General features: G+C 36.5%; 1 protein-coding gene across 1 annotated transcript in view; it reads right to left on the bottom strand.

Annotated features, from left to right (window-relative positions):
• Nucleotides 1-9254, bottom strand: part of vipr1b (vasoactive intestinal peptide receptor 1b) — a 44198-nt gene extending 34944 nt beyond the window's left edge. Inside the window, exon 1 of the mRNA XM_083530186.1 lies at nt 8991-9254. Coding sequence (XP_083386312.1) covers nt 8991-9050 — 60 coding nt within the window. The 5' untranslated portion in view covers nt 9051-9254. The remainder of the gene's footprint in view (nt 1-8990) is intronic.
• Nucleotides 9255-27725: the final 18471 nt, after the last annotated feature.

Genomic DNA, 27725 nt, shown 5'->3' with positions numbered 1-27725 from the left:
GCAAATGAACAGTCAGAACAGTTAGTTATTGATTATTCCTTGGAACTGTGTATGGAGTGATCAGGTTATATACTTAGCCAGCTGTTATTAACAATACTTAAGATTCTGCTCCTGAAGTCAAGAGTCATCACATCTCTCTCTCTCTCTCTCTCTCTCTCTCTCTCTCTCTCTCTTTTTTCAAATATATACTATATAGAGCTGCAGCTATTAATTATTATAATAATCGAGTATTTTTGCCAGTAGTCCATTATTCGAGTAATTGGATAAGAAGTACTTTTTCTTTATTAAAGCGCAATACTGAATATACAAGAGAAAATAAGACAGGAAATTAAATGAACAAGTGATTTGTTCACTTTTTGAAAAATATGAAATTTTTATGACTGAAATTGCAAACTAAAAAAAACAACGCATTATAAATAAAAATCTAAAAATCAATTTCAAATAAAAAAAAAAAATAGGTAAACGCACTGAATGGTATTTTCTTAGTTTTAGTTTAAAATGATCCCAAACTTTGGAAACTTTATGTTGTATTCTTTGGCCTAAATCTTCTTCTCGCCCCTCGCTGTTTTTTCTCTGTTCCTCCATTTTTCATTCTGCAGCATCTTCAGTGTTACCTGTCTGGGGGTCTCATTTATAAACATGGCACATGCACAAAAACAGGCTGGAAACGTGCGTACGCCATTTTCCACGCAAGCTTTCAAGCCCAGTTTTGTGAGTACGCCACGTTAAAAAATAATACCGCAGAGCAGTCCAGAGTTTAGTGGGTGGTGCATCAGAAATAATAGTCCGTGGGGAAACGCAATCCTCCATGTGTAGTTATTTGGACTAAATGAAGCATCGAGGCAAATAATTTGTCATGTCTTTTTACTTGTTATGCCATTTGTACACTCTTTGTTATCCGTACATTTTCTAAGATGAGAGTGTTTGTCATGCTCATTTGCAAGGTGTATTTTGATAATAAGGAGTGTGCATCCTCACGGTTAATGGAATTAATTTGCATTGATTGTACCTTGAAGAGCAAATACATACTTGTACAGTTATCTTGTATCATCACTAGCTGTGTCCAACATGAAAAACAGTGATTAACGTTATTCCTGGGCCTGAAGGGGGCTGTTTGTAAACTTATACCTGGGTTGTTTATTCATCTTTTCTTGGTTTCACATCCCATTTATGTCCTTATAGTAGCAGAAAATATTTTAAGCACAGTATTTTAAGCAGAAATTGAAAAACATTTCAGTTTTTCTATTGATAGAGGAGACAGTTTTGCTTGTCAATTGCAAAGGTTCCAATACTGAGTACAGTGGAACAAACTAATATGGTATTACGTCTTTCAGAACTTATTACAACACGATATTATAGCTGTGTTTTTACAACATAAAACAATATTTTATATTGGAGCACTTTAATACACATTTTTTTGTGACATTTTTGCCATTTGTGACATTCTTAGATAACATTAAGGATCAGATATTCTCAAGCAGAATATGAAAATGTACATTGTACATTTCTTTTGCCAGTCATATAATATTATAATCTTATTTTTGCTTTTAGATATTGACTATAGAAATTTTTTAATTATGGGCAGTGTTCACTGAAAGCTGAATAAATGCTACCATAGCACAAGACCTACACGCATGAATGCAGTCGTGAGTGATAAGCCTGATGAAGCTGATGCTTCTGAAGCAAAGATCAGACCAAGCAAATTAGAGCACGTTTGCAAGCGGAGGAGGAGTGAAAAACGCAGCCTCTGTACACTTCTTTATCTTTAAGGCTTAATTTTGCTGCTACACAGACACTCTGGCAGTTTGACAGACATGAAAGAGGAGAGAGAGAGAGAGAGAGAGAGAGAGAGAGAGAGAGAGAGAGAGAGAGAGAGAGAGAGCATGATAGAGAGAGAGAGAGAGAGAGAGAGAGAGAGAGAGAGAGAGAGAGAGAGAGAGAGAGAGAGAGAGAGAGAGAGAGCGAGTACACAGGAGTTATGATGTCTTTGAGTCTCTGAGAAGCCTACGGTGCTTTCTTTTTTAATTACACAGTTATTTTCCTGTAGGGAAGAACATATGTCATCCAGATGTCATTCTGCAGTATTTATCCAACTAATAAATTGCAGAAGCTGATCAAGCATTTTTGCAACTTATACTTGAATCAAATCTACATACAAATTTAAGAGTGATTTTTATTTGATTTTTTTTAAAGTGGTGTTTTTCTAACTACAAGACTGCATTGACTGATATTTGATGAAGATGTTTCAGGGTTTACAGTCAGTGTGACACTGAGAGTTTATTTCAACTTAACATTTTTAGTACTCCTGAAAGCAAAACAGACTTGATGAGTTCACAAGTAATACATACTGTGCTGTTGGAGTAAAGTCCATGTATAGGATGGTTGTTTAAGGCAGACGACTGAGATACACCATGCAGCTGTTTAACTGCCCTTCACGTTAATGCCCTTAACACGCCACAGAAAAATGTCAACAGAGGAGGCCAGACAGGGGAAATCAGTGAAGAGAGGGTGGTAATGTAAAGAGAAAGAGAAAAAAAGAGAGAGAGAAAGAGAAAACGAAAGAGAGAGTGAGGGTGTGTGATGGTAACTTTGGAGTATGTTGTAGTGATTGCAGATACAGTTACAAAAGATGGCCTTAATGCAAAGTATATGGCAGTGCAACAAAAACATTTAAGATTGTTGTTTTGCTTCATTAATACATTTTACGAGGAAAAGTAAATCATTTGAAGAAACACTGAAGTCACTATCCACCTTCTTCAGACAAAAGCACACAGACACGTACATGGTTAGTGTCCTTCTGACTGATGGGTGAGAGAGTAATGCTATAAATCAATAAAATCAATTAAATCTCTGCTCCAAATCATGAATTAAAGACAAAATTCCATTGTCCTCTAACTCTATTAAAAATACTGACTTTTCCTTTTATTAAAGTTTCTGGAACTGGAACGGTATAGAAGGACTGTCTGGAGCCAAGTGATTCAGAATCCGATGTATAAACCTAAGCGATTTACGATAAACAGCCTGCTCAAGGGTGCAACAAAAAAAAATTACAATTTCTTAGCTTCATTTGGAATTAAGGGTCGCACCATAATAACCCACTCACTATTAAAATTTATAAGAAAATTCCCAAAGCAGAAATATATTTTTATCAGATATTAAAGTAAGTTATTTTTGGGCATGCGCATGGGCTTAACATCACAATTAGAAGAGTGTAAGTAATAATAATTTAGGAGGAAACTGCTGAGGTAAGCAAGATTTTCAGGGAGACAAAATATATTACCCTTTCAGAATATACCATAGAGACAGCTGCTGTTTCCATATATAGAGAAAATATACATTGCCTCAGAAACAGGGTTGATGTGCATAGTGGAACTATGTAACTCAGAACGTGGAAATTAGCATAGGATTAATTATACAGCTAATGAAAATGAACTGTTTGAACACCAGAGGTCCTAATATGTGAGTTAAAATGTATAAAAAATTATGTGGTCACATGATTGCATTCTTTCTTGAGGAGCCTGCACATTTATCGTTATTTATCTTCGTATGTGATACATATTGATAAGTGATCGATATGGACCACAATGGCAGACACAAAATTATATGTTCTACAGTTACACAACCACATGAGAAAGAGGTGCAAAAATCCGTTAAATTAGACGACTTTGGAGCTCTATTTCATTGTCATTTATTCTGTATTGTTTGGGAAATTTACCAATTTTTTTTTTTTTTTTTTTTTTTTTTTTTTAAGATGAACCTGTACTAAAGTTTTTTTAGTTCAAAATATCCTGTTGTATCATTTAAAATTAAACCTCTGTTTGCAGCAATTTTTTATTTAGTAAGTTTAATACAGACAAATATACACATTGTTTTGCACTGATTATTCTTCTGAATAAAAAATAATAATTTGTGATTAATTATTTAATGAATTTTTATAAAGATTATAAATATATAAATAGTTGAACAAAATTTGCAAAATTCTTGAGAATGTTACTAAAACAACTTCATTCTAAGAAAAGTGTGATAGTGTAAATGCATATATTTTCTTTTCATATTTCAGTATAATACCTGCATAAAAGTGTATTATTCACAGAGATACTGTAACTGTCTTTCAGAAACTGCTGTTATCTTTCTGAAGACTGTGTGAAATAGCTAGATAATGAGTCTTGTAGGAATGAGTGAATACATCTGGCCTTTAAATACACTCATGTGATTCTCTTGGATTAAGCAGGTTAATTATGGAAAGTGTGGGCATCAGTGTCGACTTCAGCTTTGCTAATTACAGTTTTTAAAGTTATAGATTGTCTTTTCTAACTTTTCCAACTATGAACCGCCTTAAAACCAACAAGGGATGACATGCTAATTTAACACACAGGACTTTATCATTCTATAATCATTCAATATATCCTGCTTTACAGTATTTTACACTTTTACAAGCAGCTTTAAGAAAAAAAGGTGTACAAATGCCTTCTTAAACTAACACAATTAGATCTTGATATCGGATTTAACCTGAACACATTTCTTGACCAATGTGGTGTGGTACATGTCATGCCTCATTATTTCAGGTCATTAACATGTTTCCCGGTTAGAAATCACTTAAAGCTATTAGGGAGCACACATTAACTTAGAAGCAGGTTAGGCTCAAGTACACACCATCATTCCACCTTTAAAATTTCTTGCAGCTTCTCAGATACACACATGGAATTTTTAGGTATGTAGGATGGCAATTATTTGCATTAAGAGGTGCAGCAGCAGTTTATAAACCTAAAAATTAGAACATTGTACATATGATCATATGGTCATGCCTCTAATCACAACCCACCCGGTGCTGCATCAAGTTATTACATTTCAGAATACCACCCGTCAACATGAAGGAAATTCTGTTTTCCACACCAAAAAAAGAACATTAAATGCATTATTGTGATGTTAGGGGTATTATTGTGGTTAGAAAATTTAATATCCTACCATACCTAAAATAGAATGAGTAGACAATAATGAATGGAGAGAAGAGAGAAAGGTATTTCCATAATGTATTCATTTATTAGTCCTAAATTCTGTAGACAGGCAAAGATTTATGATGTTTATTATTACCGGGAAACGTATTAAAATACTGAACAGAAAGCAAATGTTGTTTTATTAGCTTTGTAATGAATTCCAGAAAGCCATATCTTAATTTTTGAACTTCATTTTAGTAAGCAGTGCAAAAAATCTCCACCAGACGTTTTTACACCTGAGGGTGTGACTGAATTCGCAGTATAATTCCCCCTTGTGCAAAACAAATAAATGGAATTTATGCTGCTTACTTTTCTAGTTTAGCTGGAGCCAATTTTAAGGACCTGAAGAACAACACCATTGGGTTTGTAGAATAATGACCAGCACAGGCTTCATTTCATGCATGAGGAACTGCTACACTAGTGCAAGCTTAAAGTTCACACAGGCAAAAAATGTAAATCCTGTGCAGATCTCTCTCATAATCAAAGGAATAGCTGCCAAATATAAATTATTATGATTATGCAAGGTAATAAAGTGCCTAAGTCTGCTCTATTAATAAAAATATAAGTAAATGTATATGCTGCTACGGATTTAATCGCGTGATACTTTTTAATTAATGAGAATTTTATAACGTGTTTTTATTGTGCAAGCACTCACAAAAAAAGCACATTCTTACTCTGAACATGTATTTTTGAAAAAAAAAATGACTGTAAATTATTGTCTATTACTTATAATGGCACAGTGCAAAAATTCCAAACAGTTTATATCGCCCAGCTCTATGACTTACATTATGTCTGTGTTCTGAACTTAACCACTCATCTACAAGCATAACAGGTTATATACTGTACATGTGATCCGTATTGAAACACAAATAAGGAAGCAATGCTCTTTAGATAACTTTAGTACAATAGCCTGGCGCTGACCTATGACATTACTTTTTGGATTTCAGCAAAACACATCAATAAACAGTAGCAATAGCTACTTTGTTATTTCTAATCTTCATCCAGGTATTGTGTACAGAAGTAAGTGTGAATGTGTGAGGTCTTATAAACACAGACAGCAGTATTTGAATTCTATTCCCAAAGCACTGCATGTGGGAAGAGGAAGTACACCCTAAGCAGCAGGCCAATACATCTGCACAATGACTCACCTCTACAGGCAATTTAAAGAAACTCATCCTCTCTAGGCTGGAAACTTCAACAAAAAACCAGTAACAAGAACTCACAGACAATTTATACTTCTAGAAACTTTTATTCCAGTCCAAATAACAAAATGGTGCATCCGGTATTCTGTGCTTTAAATTCAAATTCAATTTTATTTGTCACATACGTATTCATGCACAGTACGACATGTAGTGAAATGCTTTTTTTTACGACTGTCCAACATGTAAACATCAAAAATAGAATATAAGAATAAAAAAAAAAGTATAAAGTATATTAGAAAAAGTATATTAAAAGTATATGTATAACTAAAAAGTGTGAAAATAAGTTTAAGAATAATATCACAGAAGACAGAAGTACAGATTAAAGTAATCCAGTGTGATTTGTCCTTAAAGTGTCAATGTGCTGGTATAAGGTGGCAAAAAGACACTGTGCTGGGCCAGTCCTGTGTTAAAGTGAATAAAGTATGATCAGCTGCCCTTTTTATTTTCAACAGCATCCAAAATTGAAACGTCATTATATAATGAGCGTTATCTCTTTAAACTTTTTAAGTGGATGACATAAAGTGTTGCATTGTATAAGGGACAATGCAAGTATTAAAATATTTATTTGAAGGAGCTCTGCTTTTTTTCTGAGCCCTTAAATATTGTTTTTTGTTGGGGGATTTTAACACTACAATAAATGCATCTATTTTCTAATTATATCTCATTATAGTTGTTAAATAGTTTGCCACGATTTTTTATTTTATTTCATATATACAACGAAATTGGTTTCCACAGTTGGCTTAAATTAATGTATCAACTTCTTCAAGGCCAGTTTGGTCCAGATGAGCATTATTTCAGACACATGCTTATCAGAAAAGAAAGGAAGATATATACTAGATACAGGTTCGGTGTAAAAATGTTGAGTAAGTGTACTACTGGCAGATTCATGTTTGTGTAGATCGAACAGACTGATGCAGTGAGATATGTTTTAAAAAGAACAAAATTTTGCATGTAGGCATTTCATTTAATAATTACAAGTTAATGTATAACCTAGTGTATTCTCCACACATATGCAAACCAGCATACAAATACTTTTCAACTGACATGTTTCCACACCATGTACTATGAGACATACACTTGTTCTCATAATAAAATGACTGAGGTTTTAGTTAGGAAACTAACCATACATGACTTGCATTGTGAAAGACACACTGACAGATAAGTCAAGCTTGTTCCTCTTAAAATAAATACCACTATGCTCAAAACAGCTTCATTTTAAAACCAGCATGCTTGCTTTTAAACAATAAGAATTCAAAGCATTCCTCAATCTGATGTGCAAGTCTTTGGTGTCAGGATCCAGTTGAACTAAAAGTAAGATCTGCCAAGAGGGTCTAACCTTGACAAAGAGTCAACTGTCCAGAATACCAACCAGTTTCTAAATATATATTGCAGAACTCTTAAAATCTTTGAGCTTCAAAAATGCTTTGATCAAACTATCACTGCAAACCTTAACCCCAATAGCTATAAAGAGTTAAACAGCTTTAGGCTGGCTCTGAAAGGATTTCTTTCAATCTAGCACTTCGAACAGCATAATTGTTTGAGAGCAAATTGCACTTCTCTGTAACCCTACAAATCACTTACTGCTCTCTGACTTCATAATAACAAACCCAGGTGGGAACTGCATCACAATAACATATTTAGGGACTGATCAGATGGATCATTTGCATATATTCAACGGTATTGCAGTGTTGAAATTGCACAATGTTAAGATAATAAAATGAGAAATGAATAGTATGTATGGCAGACACACCTCCTTAAATCACAATTCAATTGTATAATATTCGGCATATTCAATATTGTATGAACTGTAAATAAAGAGGATTGCTATATAACCTAAATGCTTTATACATTTTGGATAAATTCTGTTTATATACAAAAACTTATGGCCTCAATAATTATAAATATTGTGCTTTTGTGCCAAATATGTTTAGGTCCCTCTCATATATGTATATGTTTAATGTATATGAAGTTAAAAGTTTTAATACAAAGTGTGTGAACAGGGTGGCAGATTGTACTGGTTTTATAATTGTACTGAACAAGTGTACTTGCTTTAGAACTGGCATTTGTGCAAAAAAGAAAAGTACAGTGCTACTACAATGATTTTAAATAAATAATTCATATTTATGGTGATAAACAGGGTGGCATGATAAATTTCAGAGGTGGTAGATGCCTGGCTGTGCCAAACAACTGTACCAATTATCAGGTACATGGAAACAGTATCTTATTATTTTGCAACGTTTTTACCTCATAAATGCAACTTAATGTGCAGGAATTTCCTTTTACCATTTCTTTTTACAGCAACTGCACTACTGTAAACAGTGTATCATAGGTTTATTTTAATTAATAACCTATAAGATCTTATTGTTACCTTTTAATTGAACCTAATATCAATATTCAATTACATCTTGTTGATTGTACTTTGTTGTACCTCTATGAACTGGCTGCTGTAACATCACAACTTCCCTTTGGGATTAATAAAGTACTCTATCTATCTATCTATCTATCTATCTATCTATCTATCTATCTATCTATCTATCTATCTATCTATCTATCTATCGAAATACAAATTACAAACTTGTCAAATGTCCAAATAATTCAGTAATTAGCCCATAAGTGAATGTATTTTAACATAAAGTTTTATAGACCCCATTATGCAAAACCACAAGCTGAACTAATAAACAGGCTGTAATTATGATATTAACATATTTAAATGAATAAATAACACGATAAATATAATGCATACCAGATAAAAAAAAAAACTGTGTCAGACAAGTTGCATATGAGAAGAACTTACCGTGGAGAGAAAGAAGCTCAGACTTGAAACAAACATCAGAAATGTATTGAAAACATCCATGACCGGGAAAGATGAAGATTTATATAATTTGTATTTATTTATTTTAACAACCCCCAAAAACAAAAACTCCAAGTTTTCTCCTCGAGTTTTTCTCAAAAAAATAAAATATCAACCACCTCAGGAAAACCCGCTGGGCGTCAGTTACTGTCCTCGCGCGGTGGAACTCGGGCGCGCGAGCGCGGCATCTCGCACGGCGCCGTTTCAACTCTGCCAGGTCTCCCTCCGCGTGGCATTTTCATAGGCTGGCCCGAGCGCGAGCGCACATCGCGGCGGCCAATCAGAGCACGGCGGAGCGAGCTTTCGCGTGCGTTCGAATCGCTAGCGCTCGAACGCGCCTGCAGCTCGCGCACACCGCCCCCTCCCCACCGTAGCTTGGGATGCGTTGCGGTGCCACAGCCGCCATGTTGATAGCAGTGACTAATAAAAAGCTATATAGTAATAAAACATTTTAATGCAATGTTTCATTTTTTTAGTCCATAAATACAAGGGAAAACTGTGAAAAAGAGAGAAAAAGGCAGTGCCCAAGCTGTACCGTTTCTGTTGTTGTATTGAGATAATAAGAGTGATAAATAAAATAGCATACATTCTATACAGTTGTAACATCATCTTGTTTACATGCATGCACTAATTCATCAAAATTCTCACAAATTGACACAAAACAGCGATAATCTATAAGCTATTTAAATATTGACATTTTCATTACCTTTAATCAGATGGATAAGAAATCAGAATACACACATGGCATAGAAAGTCAATGGCAGTCATGAATTTCACAATGGTATAAAAGATTTATTGCATTTCTATCATTTACAATAATGCAATATGGCAGGCGCTCATATCTGTGACTTACATATAAGGGCCTTGCTCAGAGACTCAGCAGTGGCAGATTGATGGTGCTGGGATTGAAACTCACGACCAGGTCAGAAGAAGGTCTTAACCACCGACCTAACCATACTATACTATACAATACTATAAGTAATAATATTTTGGTATAAAAATAATGTGTTGGAGATTTAGTCCTGCAAATTCATTTTAAGAGTACAATAGTAAAAATCCAATCGATTAGATTTCACAGGGGTGTAGAGAGAGGTAAGTGACATTCTCAAGCTTTTTAACTTGACAATTCACAAATACACTCATACAAGGTCCTGTTTTTTCTTCTTATCGTTTGCAATTATATAAGCAAAAGGTTTCCCAAGCTAGGATTATTCCCACATATTCCTAATTAAAATGAATTCTTCTTTTAGATAAAGTGAAAATAATTAATATAAATTAAATCATTACCATACCAGTTTAGGCAGTAAGATGCCCTGTGTCTCCATTGGAAATGATGTGTTTCACTTTTTAAGATGTGTGTGTCCACAATACCAATTCTCTTGGATGCACTTCAGCATTGTTGATTCTGTCAAACTCAATTGTTTTTTTGTTTTTTTGCCATTTATTTGTTAGTATGTATCCCTCCCTAGAACTGTCCATTTAGATCCAGCTTCAGTAGGAGCACTGACCTTTATAAAGTGGGTCTGTAATACTCAAACACTGCAAACAGCTTCCTTAGAAATTCATGTGGATTTAGTACCTCTGCAAAGAATCTTCTCTGTTCAGAAGGGCAAGCATTTCTCTTTTAAATTAATCTCAAACAATAATGATTCCAGATGAAACAGACGCTCTGTAAGCGAGCCCGGCCAAAGCAAACGTGGCAATAAATAATCTGTATCCCTGAACAGGAATTTTAAACACAATGTTCAGATGAATATCACAATTCAACAGAATACTATTCTGCAAAATATTTATGCTGTCATGGTCTAATAATCCTGCTCAATCCTGCTGTTTGATTTATATCACCTGACTTTCGATGTGGCTGTGCATGTTTTTGGGACTAAATTTTTTTAAGAAAAAAAAAAAAAAAACAGAAAAAAGAGTAAATGAATCACTTGTACAGAAAACGTTACCTCAACAAAGCAATCCAGTTATGACTATTTTGTCTACATAAATACAGAACGTCTGACCAACTGCATGTTATAATAATGCGGTTGCCTGTTCTGGGCTAAAATTAATCAGCTTTTTGAATATTCTTTTATTCTCCCTATAAAATCAAACAGTGAGAGCTCCAAAAAAACTCCAAGACAGAACGTCAGCAGAAATTTATCTGTCTATAAATTTGGGTAGTCTGAAGAGACAATCTTGACAATCAGTGCCTCGGATGAATTAATGTATTAATCATTAAGCGATACTCTATTCCATTGTGAATGCATGTTTTTGTCTCAGATTTGACAGGTCTGTCAGCATCAGTTTCCTGATTTTTTCCCTTGCTCCATTAGTCTCTCATGGTTGGGGTGGGTGTCCTCAGGCTTGTCATAAGTAGGGGCAATGAAGCACACACTTACACAAGCACAAACCGATGCACCATGGCTGACAGATGCCCCTGGCAAAAGATAAATGTCTTAGTAGTCCATTTCCCCCAGTTCCACAGTCTTCCTAAGCAGATATTCCGATACAGACAAATAACCCGCTAAACTTAAGAGCTTAGGAACCCAAAGTTTACAAAATAGTGTAGAAGGCAATGGAACTGAAGCAATTTTTTGCAAACCCATGTTTTACTGAGAAAGCTTTAGTCTATTTTTACTGAATAATGTATTTAATGCACATGGGGTTTAAAGGTATCATTTAAGTTTATCAATACATGTTACCCCTTTACATATTGTGAACATACTTAAAAAAATGTTTATCATATAAATTCCATAATTAGCATAATTAGCACCTAATTATTTCATAGTTATTTCATACTTTTCATTATTGCAGATTTAATGGATTTTATGACTGTTATATCTACCTACATGGTCACACTCTTATTTTAGGGTAAATGTGAGAAGCGGTACATTTACTAACTTGCTAGGTTACCCCACTAAAGAACGGCTATATTTTCGACCACCAATAACAAATTAGCTTTGTTTTAATCAAGCTAGCATTAACTTGTATTTACAAATAAACCGATATTATATACTTTTTCAAAGAAAAAAATGTCACGTTAAATATTACATTTTGAGTCACATCCTGTGTCCCTTTCCATAAACGAAAAACCCAACCGAACAACAAGAAAGTAACGGTTTGCTGCGGCTTCTCTCAGCATAGGGTTTGATTAATGTCTGTCTGACAGTATTTCAACTATTAACAGCTTATAATGCTTGTACACATTTTAGACTTTACTTTCACGCCATATGTACAATGTTAAGTAAATACACTTTTCTGAAGTTTGCTTTTCACTTAAGAATATAAGATACAGTAACTGGTCTGGATTTTACTCTAAATTCATAGACTGCAGTTGACAATTGTATTATATAAATGTTATGCAATTTATGCTTTTACATTGTCCGTGAAGAGTTCCGTGTACTCTACCCACAATCCACAAGCATGGCTGCTAGCTACTGTAAACTAGCACTAGGTGTAAATGAGCATGTGAATGTGTGTGTACAGGGTGCCCTGTTACACATTCTCAGGGTGTATTCCCACCTCGCAGCCAGTGTTCCTGTGACTATATGGGAACTAGGGTAAAATGCTTACTAATGCTGAATGAATAAGTGAAAAATGTAAATATGCACCAATTTATTGGGAGTTTTGTTGAACCTGCCATAGCAAACAGCCAATCTGAAATTACAGCTTGAAGGATTTGGCTGCGTTTTTCTATTCTGTGTCTTGCTAATCGCTGAAAATATATGGCTGTCTCAGTGGAAGGAAGAGGGGAAAAATAGTTCCAATGACTTATTAATGCCATAAGGGAAATGGTGCAGGTGCAGGTTGATACAACTAGTTTTTGCATACATTACTGTCATGTTTCAGTCACATGATGCCGTGCGTAAAAATCATAGCAGCTGATTTTGAAAAATGCCACTTTACTTTCATATTTTTTTAAGAGAAATCATAACAGACATTGTAACAGACTAAAAAATAGCAGTGGAATAACATAGACATGTCAAAAACTGGTAGTTTTTATGGGGTTTTTTTGGTGACAGTTTATCAAATTCAGACACTTTCAGTTGATATGGGAAGCTTTAGTGAAGTTATACCATGCTCTGGGATTTCTGCTTTGCTTCATAGGCTAGAGCCAGAATTGCCACTCTGACAGACAAAGAGCTGGCAAAAACAGCCCCCTTAGGCTACTCTTTAAATAATCCATCCACCTTTTACCGCTTTTTACACTTCTGAGACCACAGCCATGTGAACACAATAACAAAACACATATAAGGTTTTATATCCTAATTCTGGCACAGAGCAGAGAACATCTGTTTGCTCATCTGGACCTCGGACACTACAGCAAAAGACACAAGTATCTATCACACAACCCAAGTGTATAGATACAGCAACATGGAACACACACACACACAGATACACACACACACACACACACACACACACACACACACACACACACACACACACACACACACACACACACACACACACACACACATTGTGAGCAATTTCACCCTCCAGGAATCAACCACAGCACCCACACAGCATGTCTGCAATGCCTATTTCTGGCAGCCATTTTATTTGCAGTAGGTACACACGATTCAGAGCTTAGAGGGCAATCAGGTAACCATAATAAAGTGGGTTTATTTACGGAAATGTGGCCGAGGAATGACGGGCCACACAGGAGACATTATAAACCATGCAAGAGAGGACGCGGAACAAAAAATATCTTGGGCTCCTGCTGTGCCAACTTCATTTTATACTTTATAATGGGAATCCACAAGCAATTGGAAATTCCTGCAGAGCTGACCAGAGCTCATTTATCTATTCACTAACTATAATTCCCACTGTAGTACATGATACTCAAGGTGCATTTAATACGTCTTTCTTTTCTAAATATACTGTACGTTCAAATTTTGACCAGGCTTTGAAAAAAGATGATCTCATGTTTGTGTCTTCTTCTCTGGATTTATTATGTCATTAACATGTTAAGCATTGTAACCTTCAAGAGACCCAAACACAGTCAATCTTTCAACTGTATTTGACTTGTCTTGTGATAAATATTTGCGTCCACACTTTTTATGGATTCACATGATATAGCACGTCTTTCTTTCTGCTATGGGATTTGTGGTTAGCATTCTATACATGAGCAGCTAATGAATGTAGCGCATAGCTTGATGTAGTTCCCGTTTCTAACCACTAGGTGCGCTAAAATCTCTTTTAAATGGGGCAATGTGGTTGGCTACTTACAAGGGGCTATTAGTTTTTCATTATTATTTAAAATGTACAAAGTGGTAGATGAGGATTTAAAATTTGCTGAGATCTAACCATGCGGGAAAATGTTCCAGCTTTGAAATCCACAGAGGTTGGATTGTACGTGGTCGTTAATTTCTGGGAGGTTAAATCAGGAAAATCATTAAACTGTGGTGGGATCCATATATTCATCAGCATCGATAACCTTAATCTCTCAAAAGTTGTCATCCGTCATTAAGATATTAAAGGGAGATGATTGGTGGCAAGACAAACCTCTGAGGAACACATGAGACGTCAATGATAATTATTAATCAGCAAGGGTAAATACATGGCAAAATTTCAAGAAGATTAGGACATCAATTGACTGAGAAGAGGTCTCACACAATTCAATTTCCCAGGTATTATTGGAGCTGTATAAGCTGAAGCTAATATGTTAGAAGAGAAGTGACCTTCTCATTACTATTCACTAACGTGCTTACCTTACAATCCGTAAGGTAGATGATTTAAAGATCTGCAAATATAAAAAAAAATCTTTATCAGTTTAAAAGAAAAGTAGCTGTTGAAGACAAAATTCTTCTGCAAATGTGAAAAAATGTGTATGAAAATACACTTTTTCATATTAATTTGTAATTTTCACACAAATACTCAAGTAGATTTTTCTGGTATCAGTATTTTACATCACTATTTATTGTTAGGACAAATTTTTACTTTCACTCTAAATTATTTACACAAATATCTGTACTTTCTACTTCTTACATTTTCAAACCAGACTCGTTACTTTAGTTACAATCTATTTGATGACATGATCAATATTTTGCTTATTAATGTATAATCTGAGACATATTGAGGCATTTATCAATACACAAACGTAAGTGTGAAGCAAATCACTGTTACTAAAACATTTGTAATTTTTCGCTGCGATTTTCAGTTCAAGCATCAAGCAAAACTTTGATTGACAAAAAAGTAGGTCCATAGCCTGTCTAGTAACCGAGGCTTAAAGCGTGAACACATTACTACATACAAAATCTCAAACACATGCACATTTTTAACTCAAGTCTCATCATTCATCAGGGCTTTCCCACCCTGCAGGACCCCCAGGCTGCAAATGATTAAGTGCTTACTCATACCTTTTCAGTGTGATCTTGAACAGAGCACTCGAAAATATTTTCGTTACACAAAAGGGCAAAGCTTGTTTGATCCCTCATTGGCTTTAAAGTCATTCCCATGGCTCATGGGTTCACATCCTATGATACATTACTCCTTTCAAATATCCTTTCTGCTTTTCACTGAATTTAAATGTTTGTCCTTCCCTTCATCATGAAACACACAGATTGGAGTGATCTAAGATGACTTTGTGTTGATTTCCACCCTGGGTCTGCTGGAGGCTGCATATGGTCAGATCTGCATGACAGGGAGGGACAGTGGGGGCTCACATGCGGAGGCTTAGGGAGATTTGTGAGGATAGGTAGACAGCAGGAGTGTATGAACAGACTGTACACTTTAAAAACAACCTATTTTTATGGCTCTTTAATAAGATCTCAAAGCAAAGAATAAAAAGCCCATTTTCCCACCAATATGATAAAGGTTGATAGAATCACACCAAATTAATACTTCACCACCTGCTGCTGAGCTCGCCCTTTAGATGACATATTGCTCTCTGGACCAACCAATTAGAAACGTTTTATGTGTTACATTTTAACCACGATCTCCTTCTATTATGGATAATAAGATGTCAGGGATTGTGTGAGACATCAGGCTATAAGTGACATACAGTTTTCATGTAGAGGAATTTTGTTCATTGATCTTTCATAAGTGTATAAATATTTTGCATATATAAGGATCTATGAGATCGACAAGAAAAACCTTGCAGTTTGCAGGCCCATAAATAGGCTAACAGAGGGGTACAAGCCCTGTAGTTCCTGAAGCCTTCAGTCTATTAGGTTTGCTCTTGACAAGTTGAGTGCGGTGCAGGGACACTTTATAGAGCTAACAGCTAAGTCACTTATCCTCAAGCAAAATGGTGGTGCTGTTAAGTTCAAAGGAATGGTCAGCAAAAAATTAAAAAATATCTCCAATATTCCTCAATATTACTGAAATCTAGTTGTGTTTTTTTTTCATTTGCACTATACATACACCTTCCTCCAAAGGCACAGTGTCCAATAATGTCACACAGTTTTGCCAGAGTAGTGCAGGTCTTGTGTGACTTCCTGCATGCGATAAAAAATAACATACTCCATGAAATAGCCTTGTGATGTGCTATCATGGACAACCAGAATGATTTTAATGCAACTGTGTTTTGATAACGAGATTCAGCAATCACAACCCCACTGTAAGCTCTTCAGGCAGCTCACCTTGATGCTCCCTCATGGTGACAACCTTTACATAAAGCCCACGAATGTCTGGCATGAGAATGTGATGCTGAGCTGAGGAAACAACAGTTAAGGTCTTGAATTTGCACTACGAAATAAAATTCATACAAAAAATAATCGCCAATTTAAAAAAAGACTGAGTCCGTTTTACGTCCAACAGAAGTAAAAGATTCAGCACACAAACGGGTTTGTCTAGGGGAGTGAAGGAGTCACAGTTGGGTCTCAGTCCAAGTGAGTCATCTGCTGTAATAGAGCAGAAAATCTGTTGTCTGAATCCAGAACATGGGGGGAAAAAACTTTCAAGGACACGGCACAGATTTATAGGGTTTGTAAAGCACAAATAGAATATTGTTATATTTCCTAAAGCTGTTTAGCTTGTGTCTGGCTAAAGAACTTGTAGTACTTGCTGTATTTGTAGTATTCGATATTTTCTTGCTCAATCCAAAACACAATTGTGCTGCCTCAATCGACAACAGCCCAAAACCCAGCACATTGCATACACACATACTAGGCATGTTCAGAAATAGACGTGGTTCACACCAGAAAGCTTTTTGTAAACCCTAACCTTATGCTGCTGAAAATTACCTTTTCATTCACCAATTATAACAAAAAAATATATACATTTGTGGAACATATCTTTATTAAGCTACTGAACTTACTTTAACTGCACTTCTCTCCAGTTCATAATCGTCTCAGCCAGACACCCTGTGGTCCGTGTAACTAAGTGTGACTAAGCGAGACGCAAAGGGGAGTTGGATTAATTTCACGAAAAAAGTAACACTGAAAAGTCCACACCAAGACTATGTTATATGACAGAATGAACAATATAATACTGCAGTTCTATTCTAAATCAAAATCTAAGTAAAACCCATCAGTGGCCTTATAGGTTCTCATTGACATGTTTTCATGTTTAAAACACTGCACTGGATATGTATTAGAAGTGCTTACTGACTTAATAATAATTAACAAACTTTCAAAGCATTCTGTACTGAGAGAGAAAACGCATTATGCTTTATAAGATAACGCCATACAAAATGCCTTTTGCTTGGATATATAATTTGTTCCCCATTAAAGCTGCCAGTCTTAAATTGGAAAGCAATTTAAAGCTAATATTAAGAACATCAATGGGAACAATAAATTGAAAGCTAAAACCCACTGAAATTGATCTTTTAATCTTCTTTAGCCACCTCATTAGCCATGCATTTCATTTCAAACACAATAGATGCAGTTAATCTATTCCAAAACACGATTAGCCATTATTTCCATCCAACATTACTGCCTAGACAAGTGCGCTCTGGATAATGAGATGGATTTGTTTACGGGTTTGCAGGTTTTAAATACGTATCGGTTGAATTCTACGAAACAAATCCAACATATTCTGAAGCAGGATTTTTCCCTTGTGCGTGGTGTGTGCACGTAATCTCTTCTCATTTCCACACTGAAATTGAACTATAACAATAATAAGAACAAGCACTCAACTCGGTCAAAAGTTATTTTCTTCCATATCATATAGTTTGATCAACTTTTTGATGTCTGCCCAAGAAAAAGCTTCTAGAAAGATTGTTTTTTTTGGGACAGTAAACGTCACATCTCTCCTTAACTGCTCCTTCTATATTCCAATATTCTCAGGCTGTACCTCTATGTGTGACAGTAGGCTTGCATTCATTAGAATGTTTTATTCCTCGTTCCCAACCCAGCCCTCTTTAGCTATAAAGTGTCTGTTACTATAAATCAAATGCACGTCATGTTTCTTTGCTCATTTGCATGTGGATAATCTACAAGGGTGGACGGTGCTGTTTTCAATTTATTCTAGAGAAACACCAGAGACAGATAGACATGGTGGGAGGTCCATGTCCACCAGCTGTCAAGCTGTGGAATGTATTTTAATGTATATATTAACTAATCCTATGGATGTTCCACGGTGCTTCTATGCGAGATCGGTATGTGTCCAGCTTTTTAACGCAAGAATAGACATTATGCAATGTGAGCAAAGAAAATAATAATTACAGGCCGCATTACCGCTGTTAAAAAATGTAATCAACACCTCCTGACCAAACGGATTCAAGCATTCGACCGGACTTTTATGTAATTTAGATGTTGAAAGGTTACTATTACCATTATATATTACTTTAGATAGATAGGGAAATCTTTTGACAGACAATAATGAATATGTCTTCAGTAGAGTAGATTATTAAACACCTTTATATGAGGCAGTTTCTTATTTGAAATATTAGTGTAGAACAACAACACAACAGTAATCAAAGTGTCATCACATCCCTTTGACTTGTTAGACAAAATGTCAGAGAACTGCAGTGTCTTACTTTTTAAAAAGAAATCATGAGAGATTTTTCACCAATTCTGTAAAAAATAAATGTCTAATATAAGCCGGGTTTAAATTTCAGGAGAACTAAAAATACTAGACAGAATTTGTATTCTCCAGTAATAAGAAAATGTAAAGAAAATACCATAACCCATTCATTCATTTACTTTGTCTCTTCAGCCCAGAGGTTTTCAAGCCCTATGTGAGATCTCTCCAGAAGATCTTCCACAGGAATGTGCCTGACCCATTTCAACCTGGAACAAACCTGGTGGCATATTTGTAACAAGGCTACAGCAGTTGAACTAACAAACTAGGTGTAGGAGCTCCTACATGGCACAACAGAAAAGCATTAACCCATCATCAGAAGATGTCAAGTTTGAATACAATAGACACCACAGCCAGGAGTCTAGAGAGTAAAATTTGATTCGTTCCTGGGTGTGGGGGTGTTGTTCTCTCTCACCTGTCGTTCAGAACAATCCAAGACAATCAGCATTAATTCAAGCATGCCTCTACAGCGTGCTCTATAACATGAGCATGATCAGCAATCGAAGAACATGCCTTCTTACCTGTGTAGAAATCCTGAACATGTGTTCAACCACATTAGTTAAATAAATAAAGGTGTGTTAGAGTGTGAAAGAGATTTGTAGATTATTATATATTTAATATATATTATATTGTAGATTATTACTGAGCATTACTGTGCCAAAGAAAGATATAATTATTTCGGATATCAGATATAATTAATGTTTCATTTGACAATTCGCATGTATTCTAAAATGAGCCATGGTGTAGAACAAAGATCTTTAAAAAAACATTTCCTGAAATTATACAACAGTGCAACACAACTGTTTACAAGAGGAGTTTTGGCTAGCAGCCCTTCATCAGTATAAAGAGTCTTTTGTCGATTTGGCCAAAACTGTGATTAAAATGGCGCTACCTTGAGGACGGCGTCTCTTTTCAAATCTCTCTGTCATGATCAATCTCTCATCTGGAGTATCATTTTAGCTCTATTGTCACCTGGCGTGAGCAACAAAATACAGCTATGATTGCTGTTATCAATGTGGAATTACACGTGTCGTATTAAGTCCACCGAGATGAGCTGATTCCTCTGAGAAAAGATGTTCCAGGAAACAATCCAGGCTTCGCTTACATGCACAAATGCTCACAAACAAATGGGTCTAGTGAATGGCTTTAGGAAGTGTATCAGCCAAAATAGATTGCATGTATTGTTCCTGTCTGCACTTTGAGATTAGCACGAGTGTCCGATCCATCACTAAAACCAAAAAACATAGAGATCTCTCAAACTACAGACAAGAGATGTGCACTTATAGGTGTTTGTGCACTTCAGAGAGAGCTGGAATAAATTATGGACCTAAGCTAGATGTTAGATGAGATCTGTATGAGGTCAGAAATGTGCTAGTCAGGGTGAAGTGGTGTTTGATTGACCAAGGGCCTGCTGAGGTTAGATAGACTCAGTTAGCAAATATTGGAAATTCAGTAGTCTAAAACATTGGATCATGATTCTCTGTATGTAGCACTTTAAAATCAAACCTGATTATAATAAAAGTATATTTATTACATATTATAGGCAGTTCTAGGACTACTTACTAGTATGAATGACTTTACGCAGCTAGTTTCACAGCGGTCTAGCTTAAAATAGAGTCTAGTCCTTCATTTCTAAACATTTTGGTGAACCGTCTGCTTTAACAAGAAGGGACCATTCCACCACCAACATGAAAAAGAACCACATTTACTCACTACTAACTGTTTCATGCAAAACTCTGGAATAACCTTTAAAGACACGATGGCACGGAAAAGCTCAGTGTCACAGTGCAAATGCATAAGATTGCAACAACCTTCAGGATTCTGAAACTTGTATCCAGAAAAGTGTACAAAACATATTAGATACACTGTGGCCTGAAAGGAAAAGGTTTTCCACAACAGGTGAAAGTTATCCTAAGTCTACATTTTTTTCTTTTTCATACTAAATCTATTTATTGCAAAATTTGTCATCAAAGCAAGGGAGATTAATTCTAATAAATCACATGGCTCTAATATTTCCTGTTATAAAATGACAATAGAGCAAACATGCAGTACATTATATGGACTATATGGAATAGTTTAGAGACACCTGACTCTCAAGTTCCTTCTTCAAGCTGGTACCAAATACAAATACACACAAGTGTAAATACACACATTTGTGTAGGATGTCTTTGGATGCAGTAACATTACATTTTCCCTTTTCTTGAAGGCAGCATGACCATGCCCCTGTGCACAAAGCCAGCTCCATGAAGATATTTTACATGGGTTGAAATGGAAGAGCTTGAGTGGTCCTGCTACAGAGCTCTGACCTCAGCTCCTTTGGGATGAATTGGAAATCTGACTGCCCCCAAGTCTCCTCATGAATGAGCACAAATCTCCACAACCACACTCCCAAATCCTCGCATAACAATGGAAGTTATTATAAAACTAAAATGCAAAAGCATGGTCAGGTGTCTATAAACATTTGCCCATCTAGTGCACGTTTATTAAAACCTATTTCTAGGGGGTTTGCATAATTTCATGCTTGAAATAGTACACAGTCGCAGTTCTCTTTCATAATCCTTTCACAATTATGCTGCATTCATGACTGAATTGGAATTGGACTGTTTCCATTCGGACATGTTTTCATGATTTCAAATATTTGGACTCTTGCCTGTATTTGTATTGAAAGAAATAAAAACAAAGTATAGTAATGTGTTTTTCTGTTTCTATATTTACATAGCCATATTATCAATCCTATTTTTCCGAATGGATTCTATTTTTTCTAACCTCAAATAGTCAGGAGAAGTCAAAATATTCCGGTTGTCTTTCACTGCATACTAATGTGAAAAGCAACTTATTGCTTATAGTGTAAACATGGCCTGTGTGTGTACTGCTGTATATTATAAACTTGGAATTTATGGTGCACAATCCTTTTGTAGAGTGCTTTCCTCACCTCTGTACATTACCAGTATTGAAAGGAAGCCATTGGCTGCAAATCAAGCCGGTTTAACGTCTAGAGTGCGTGTCCTCTCCTTAGGGCATGTCCCCACTTTATTGACAACTCCAGATGCCACCGTAAAAGACATATACATCAGAACAGGGTGGAGGACAGTTTGTTTTCTCGGCATGTTAAATAACATCAATAAGTCAAGGAGACTGGAGATTTGCAAGGGAGCTTTAGGGCACGTTTAGCGATATGAAGAACGGTCAGGTTCAAGGGCAGAGAGCAAAAGTTCAAAAGGAGGACAAGATCATGTGAAACCCAGCAAGGCTTAGACACACTGGGAACCATGCTGGTAGAGATTTTTATTTCAAAAAAATTATAGTTCTAATCAGTGTTTTTACTCATTTTTATCAGTTAAGCTTTCATCTTCATACTCTGTATTCGGGAGTGTGCTGTGAACATCAGAAAAAGAAAATCTACCAGTAAATCACATTTAGCAATTTTCAGCTGTTGTGCAGACTGATTCATCTATTTTGGAATTGCTCAAGAATTCTTACAGTAGACAAAAAAAAAAGATTTCTGTTTGTACTCTTAATGAAACTTTATCCCCAAAATTTCAACCTTTCAATGAAAACTAATTTAAAAGATTTATTTTGCTTTCGAATTCACAGCATTTTTTGTTAAGTATATGTGTAAGGGAAAATCGCATCTTCACAAGCATCTTCACAAGTATACCCTATGAACTGTGTTTCTCTCTCTCTTGTTTTTCTCTGTTGAGCTGCACGTGCTTCTGAGATCCCAGTGGTCCTGTCCCCTCTCCAGGCCTGATGCCTACTGATGCCCTACCTCTGGATGGCATTCTCATTATTTGTGAACCAATTGATGCTGCTGAAGATGGACAGTCATAAAACACACAATATTGCTGTGGATGGTTCCACTGAGAACCCATAAAGATGGCATTGGACTGTAATTAATAAGAATAGTTTGGGGCTACAATTTCCATGGACAGATTTGCTCACATTGAACAGCTAATAGCCTCAACAGCGAAGGATATTCGGTGTCACTCAGTTGAGGATTGGTTCCTCTTTGAGTCTGGTTCCTCTCAAGGTTACTCTTAAGACCCTACAGCTTAAAAAAAGACCCGAATGGTAATCAAAGCAACTCTTGCAAGTAACTGAAAAATCAGGCGGAAGATTTATTCTATAATTCTATATCTGAGGCTGCCTCATATCTGAACCAAGAGCCAAAAACTACAGCACTTCTTTAGTTCAGTTCAGAAAGGACATGATCCACTATCAACACATTCATTTGGAAGGTGTTAAGCTGAAATCTGGGAAAGAAAATCACCCCGGGCACATGTTTCATTCATCTTATCCTACGTCCCGTCTGCTCAGGCAGAATGTTTATCTCCGTTCTTTCCACTCTCGTCTGAAATCTGATAACATCGCTGCTGTGGGATTATGCTGAGTAATATGCTGATATTTTCAGATACATGCTGTGCTGGAGCTGCTGGAGCTAAATTTAGTCCTCTGAAAATGACACAGCGGTAATATTTACGACTTTGTGTTTCCTTTATCAGCAATATTTCCAGATGTGCTATTTCATCCTGATACTGCGGTGGCCTCGGTTGCATGCATTATAGATGATGAACAATATGTTTGATTCACCTCTTGCTGTTTCCAGATAGTGGGCCAAACACCAGCTCGTGGGGCTCAGGAAGATTTAGGTAAAGGCGGTTCCACATCAGGTCGCTGTTTGTCTTTTCTGCCTTGTTAGGTTGACAAAATGCATGTGTTCCTCTGCCACCCAGCTGTGAATCCCTCGCTTTTTCGGGACTAGAAAGGATTTTGAAGTGCTATTCTTGGAAACAGTGCCGCCAGACTAATGACTGATCTTAAGCACATATAAAACAACTATTGCCCTCTCAAAAACAAGACTAAGCCTAAAGTATTTTACTATATATTGAGCAATAGTAACTGGCGCGTTCATCCCAGACTAGTGGAGAGTGGGATCAGCTCTTGCATCATACATCCAAACACAGCTGAGGTACCACCTGAGGCTCGGTCACCACACACACACACACACACACACACACACACACACACACACACACACACACACACACACACACACACATTACTTTTCATCAGTTTAGGAAACACTTTAAAAGCCCCATGGCTCTTGTTCAACACAATAATGGGCTGTGTTCCATTTCGCACTGCAAGATGTCACTTTCACTGCAGTGAGAAGTTCCCTAAACCTTTTACATTAATTGGCTGCTTGATCACAAAGAACACAGGATATTGGACGTGCAGTTTAAGGTCTGAGAGGCTCCCAGATCGACTGCTGAATGCATTAGGAACACGGCACCCAGCCAGCATACAAAATTTAGCCACTTTGACAATAAAAAATCGACTGCTTGCATGTGGCAAAGGGTTGGAAAGGTATAATACAACAAATAAAAAGACACTACCTTTAAAATACGGTCTTCTACCGATGCATTTCCATATGCAGAAGTAAAGCACCACCATCCTCTTTACTAAGAACACCTGCACATTTCGGCGATAATCTAGGCAGCCAATCATGTGAAAGCAGAGAAATAAATTACATCATGCAGATGAAGAGCTTCAGTTCACATCCACTGTTAGATTAGGATAGAGGAGTTAAGGGGGGGGGGGGGGGGTCTCAGTGACTGGCTTCTGTCAGACACTGTCTGGCTGTTCTGGATATTTTATAAGCCACTGATCTCCTGGGATTTTCACACACAACAGGATCTAGAACTTACACAGAACAGTGCTAACAAAACACATCCAGTGAGCAGAAGTTCTGGAGGGTGAAAACGTCTGGTTAAAGAAAGAGGCCAGAGAAGTATTAGTGGAAGGCTATGGTACCTTAAATAACCCATGTTTATAACCACCATAACAAAAAACTTCCATTCTTGGTACCTGAGGCTACAGTGGTCATCGCAACTGGAAAGTAAAAACAAAAAACAAGTGCACAAAAAAACACAACATTGAACTCCTGTTTACAATTTTCTGACCCAGAAGCTCCACCCCCAGACCATACAGAGCTGCTTAGTTCTGTCTGTTTTCTTTAAAGCAGAGGAGGCCAGAAAATGGCTTGTCAGTGATCTATTAGCAGTTGCAGTTTTCCCTCGAAGACATGAGACAGCTCTAATACTTACAAATTACTTCCTTAAAGAAGTTTCCTTGGATATGGATGTCTAGAATTTGATTTTATTCCCTCTGGTATGTGCCTTTGTGTGGTCTTCAAAGTCTTCAGGCCTCACCTGTACATTCTGTCTATCTCTTTAAATGAATTCCTTTAAAAGTGTGTTAATTAGATTCCTTGCTTGAACTCATCACTGGAATTAAATGAGACAAGAAACAAATTAAATATAGGGGGGGGGGGGCACAGGCAGAGATTGTATCATGGGATATACTGGACTTCTTCAATAACAGAGCTTTCTAAGCTTTCCTTTGACCACTAGCCTTCTGACTCAGAGGCTTTATAACATTTCACTATTAATAAAAAATTCAGATGGGGAAAGATATCAGGCTGTGTTTGTGGGAATCAGATCACTGTTTCCCATAATGATCACAGCTCCTTCAATAAAGAGCTCTAACAAGAGACAATAAGTCAGGAAGAGTCCTTCATTAGCGAATGATAATCCCATTGCCTCTGATTGATTAATGATATAAAGTGTGTGAGATCAAGGTTCCATTAACTGACATTACTTAACCCATTACTCAGCATGACCAAACCATTAAATTCAGCATTAGTACACAAAAAATAAACTAAGACTTATTTTTAAAAACAGCTGCAAAGTTCATACCATCCTGACGCTTATATGAGAGCCATAAGAGCCATTATGATTCATAAGATGAGTTTGATATCTGATGTTATCAGTGAATTGGCTATTATACAATAGGATTTAATTGGCTTAGTTTAGAATCTGGTGCGGCATCGTTGGGAAAATTCTGATGGCGTAGAGATGGGCTAATTATTATAGACATACTGCATTAGCTATACTGCAAAAATGCACCTATAGCAGAAAAGATTGCATCCATTGCACTATTTATTAGCAGAACCATAATTACATCAGAAATGCATAAAAGTGATCATCCTTTCTGACACAAGAAAAAAACAATTTCTGTGTGAATGCAGGGTTATCTCGGTTTTGTGTTTTACACACATCTTAATTATAATGATATGCTAATACGCAATAGCTCTGAATGTATGAAAACTGTCATACTGTCATGTCCCAGGTCTCAGGGGAGGTGTGATAAAAATGTTCCATGAATAAGATCTTGCTGGATGTCAGGTTGGATTCTAATATTTGTGGATGGCTGAATAATGAGCAGCGCATCTGGCAGGTCATGTACAACTGCTCTGTATTGAAACATGTGGCATTTGGAAGAAGAAGAAAAAAAAAAGAGAAAAGTGTAGGAGTTTGTTTAACAAGAGGATCTTGAGCCACCTTTGCACCTCTACGTTTGTTATACTGGACATATATTGCAAGGGTTGGAATTGGCTACACTCCCTACTCCTGATCTAAATTACTGGAAGAACAGTCCGAATGTTCTGCCACACTTGTTTTTTCACCAAATGATCAAATGTAAATGAACAGTCAATCTATGAAAGGTTATATTCCACTAATTATTGTGTTACTGTAAAACAATAACTTCCGATTAATGGACAAGATGAAGACCATTTTCATAGCAACATACAATGAAGCTCTTGCTTTTCAGTGTCACATGTTTTCTTCTACTGATAAATGAAAAGCAATATGGTGCAATGACATTTCACTTTAAAAAAAAAATTTGGGTTTTTTTTTTAAATTCAGTTCTTGAAGAAATTTATTTTCTTAAATTCTGTAAAGCGGCTTTGAGTCAATGTCCATTTTGAAAAGCACTATAGAAACAAACTTGACTTGACATGACTCGGTTCAAAGACGTTTGACTTCTAATAAAATAACAAAACTTGAAGAAATGTTCTTGAGTGGTTCTCTCATATCCAGTGACACTTCCAATCCATAATTGTGTGTTTGTACATTCTGGACGTGCTTCCTCCAACCTTAGGACCTGCTCTGCACATGCTCATTTCCCGGCTGCCCCTGTGGCTAGTCATACATCACAGCAGACGTTTCATTTGATGGGATCGCTGAAGCAGGCAAAGCGGATACTAGTAGATGCATCTGTCCTCCAAGTTCTCTGGACCCACGGTTGGAGTGCTGCTAATGAAAGTGACAGTTCATGTCAGACGTCTCATCACCCCCGGCATGTCGCAGTACACAAATCTTGAGTGCCCATTATCAGGCTCTAAGTGCTCGCCCAGTATCAGACAGACCAGTAATCTAAACAGGCTCTGGAAAACAATTTATCAGGAGGAGCAGTAGAGATTACTGAAAGAAAAAAAAAAAGAAGCGTGTTAACAAATTGGGGAGATTCTGACATGCAAAGCCTGTCAGAGCAAACGCAAGCATGACTTTCACACTGGTTTTGAGCAGCAGGCTTGAAACTGACAGCTAAAGGAAATCGATTGTCACCAGAGCCTTGGAAAAAAAACAGAGATTAGCCCAGAAAGTCACTTCCTTCAGAAGCACCACCTCCAGCACAGCATTAATAATGGAACACTGAGGAGCATGGGAGAACGCATTTTAGATGATCATACATAGACAAAGAAACGCTTATTATGGGTGTGAGTGGAAAATGTTACGCAAATCTTTGCTTCATTTATATTTTCAGTGTCATACTGGGGAAGTAATACAGCCTGTTCCTTGGTTAACAAATACCCTG

The sequence above is a fragment of the Silurus aristotelis genome, assembly GCF_946808225.1.
Source record: "Silurus aristotelis genome assembly, chromosome: 25".
In the NCBI taxonomy this organism is placed as follows: Eukaryota; Metazoa; Chordata; class Actinopteri; order Siluriformes; family Siluridae; genus Silurus; species Silurus aristotelis.
This window is presented reverse-complemented; position numbering and strand designations above follow the sequence as displayed.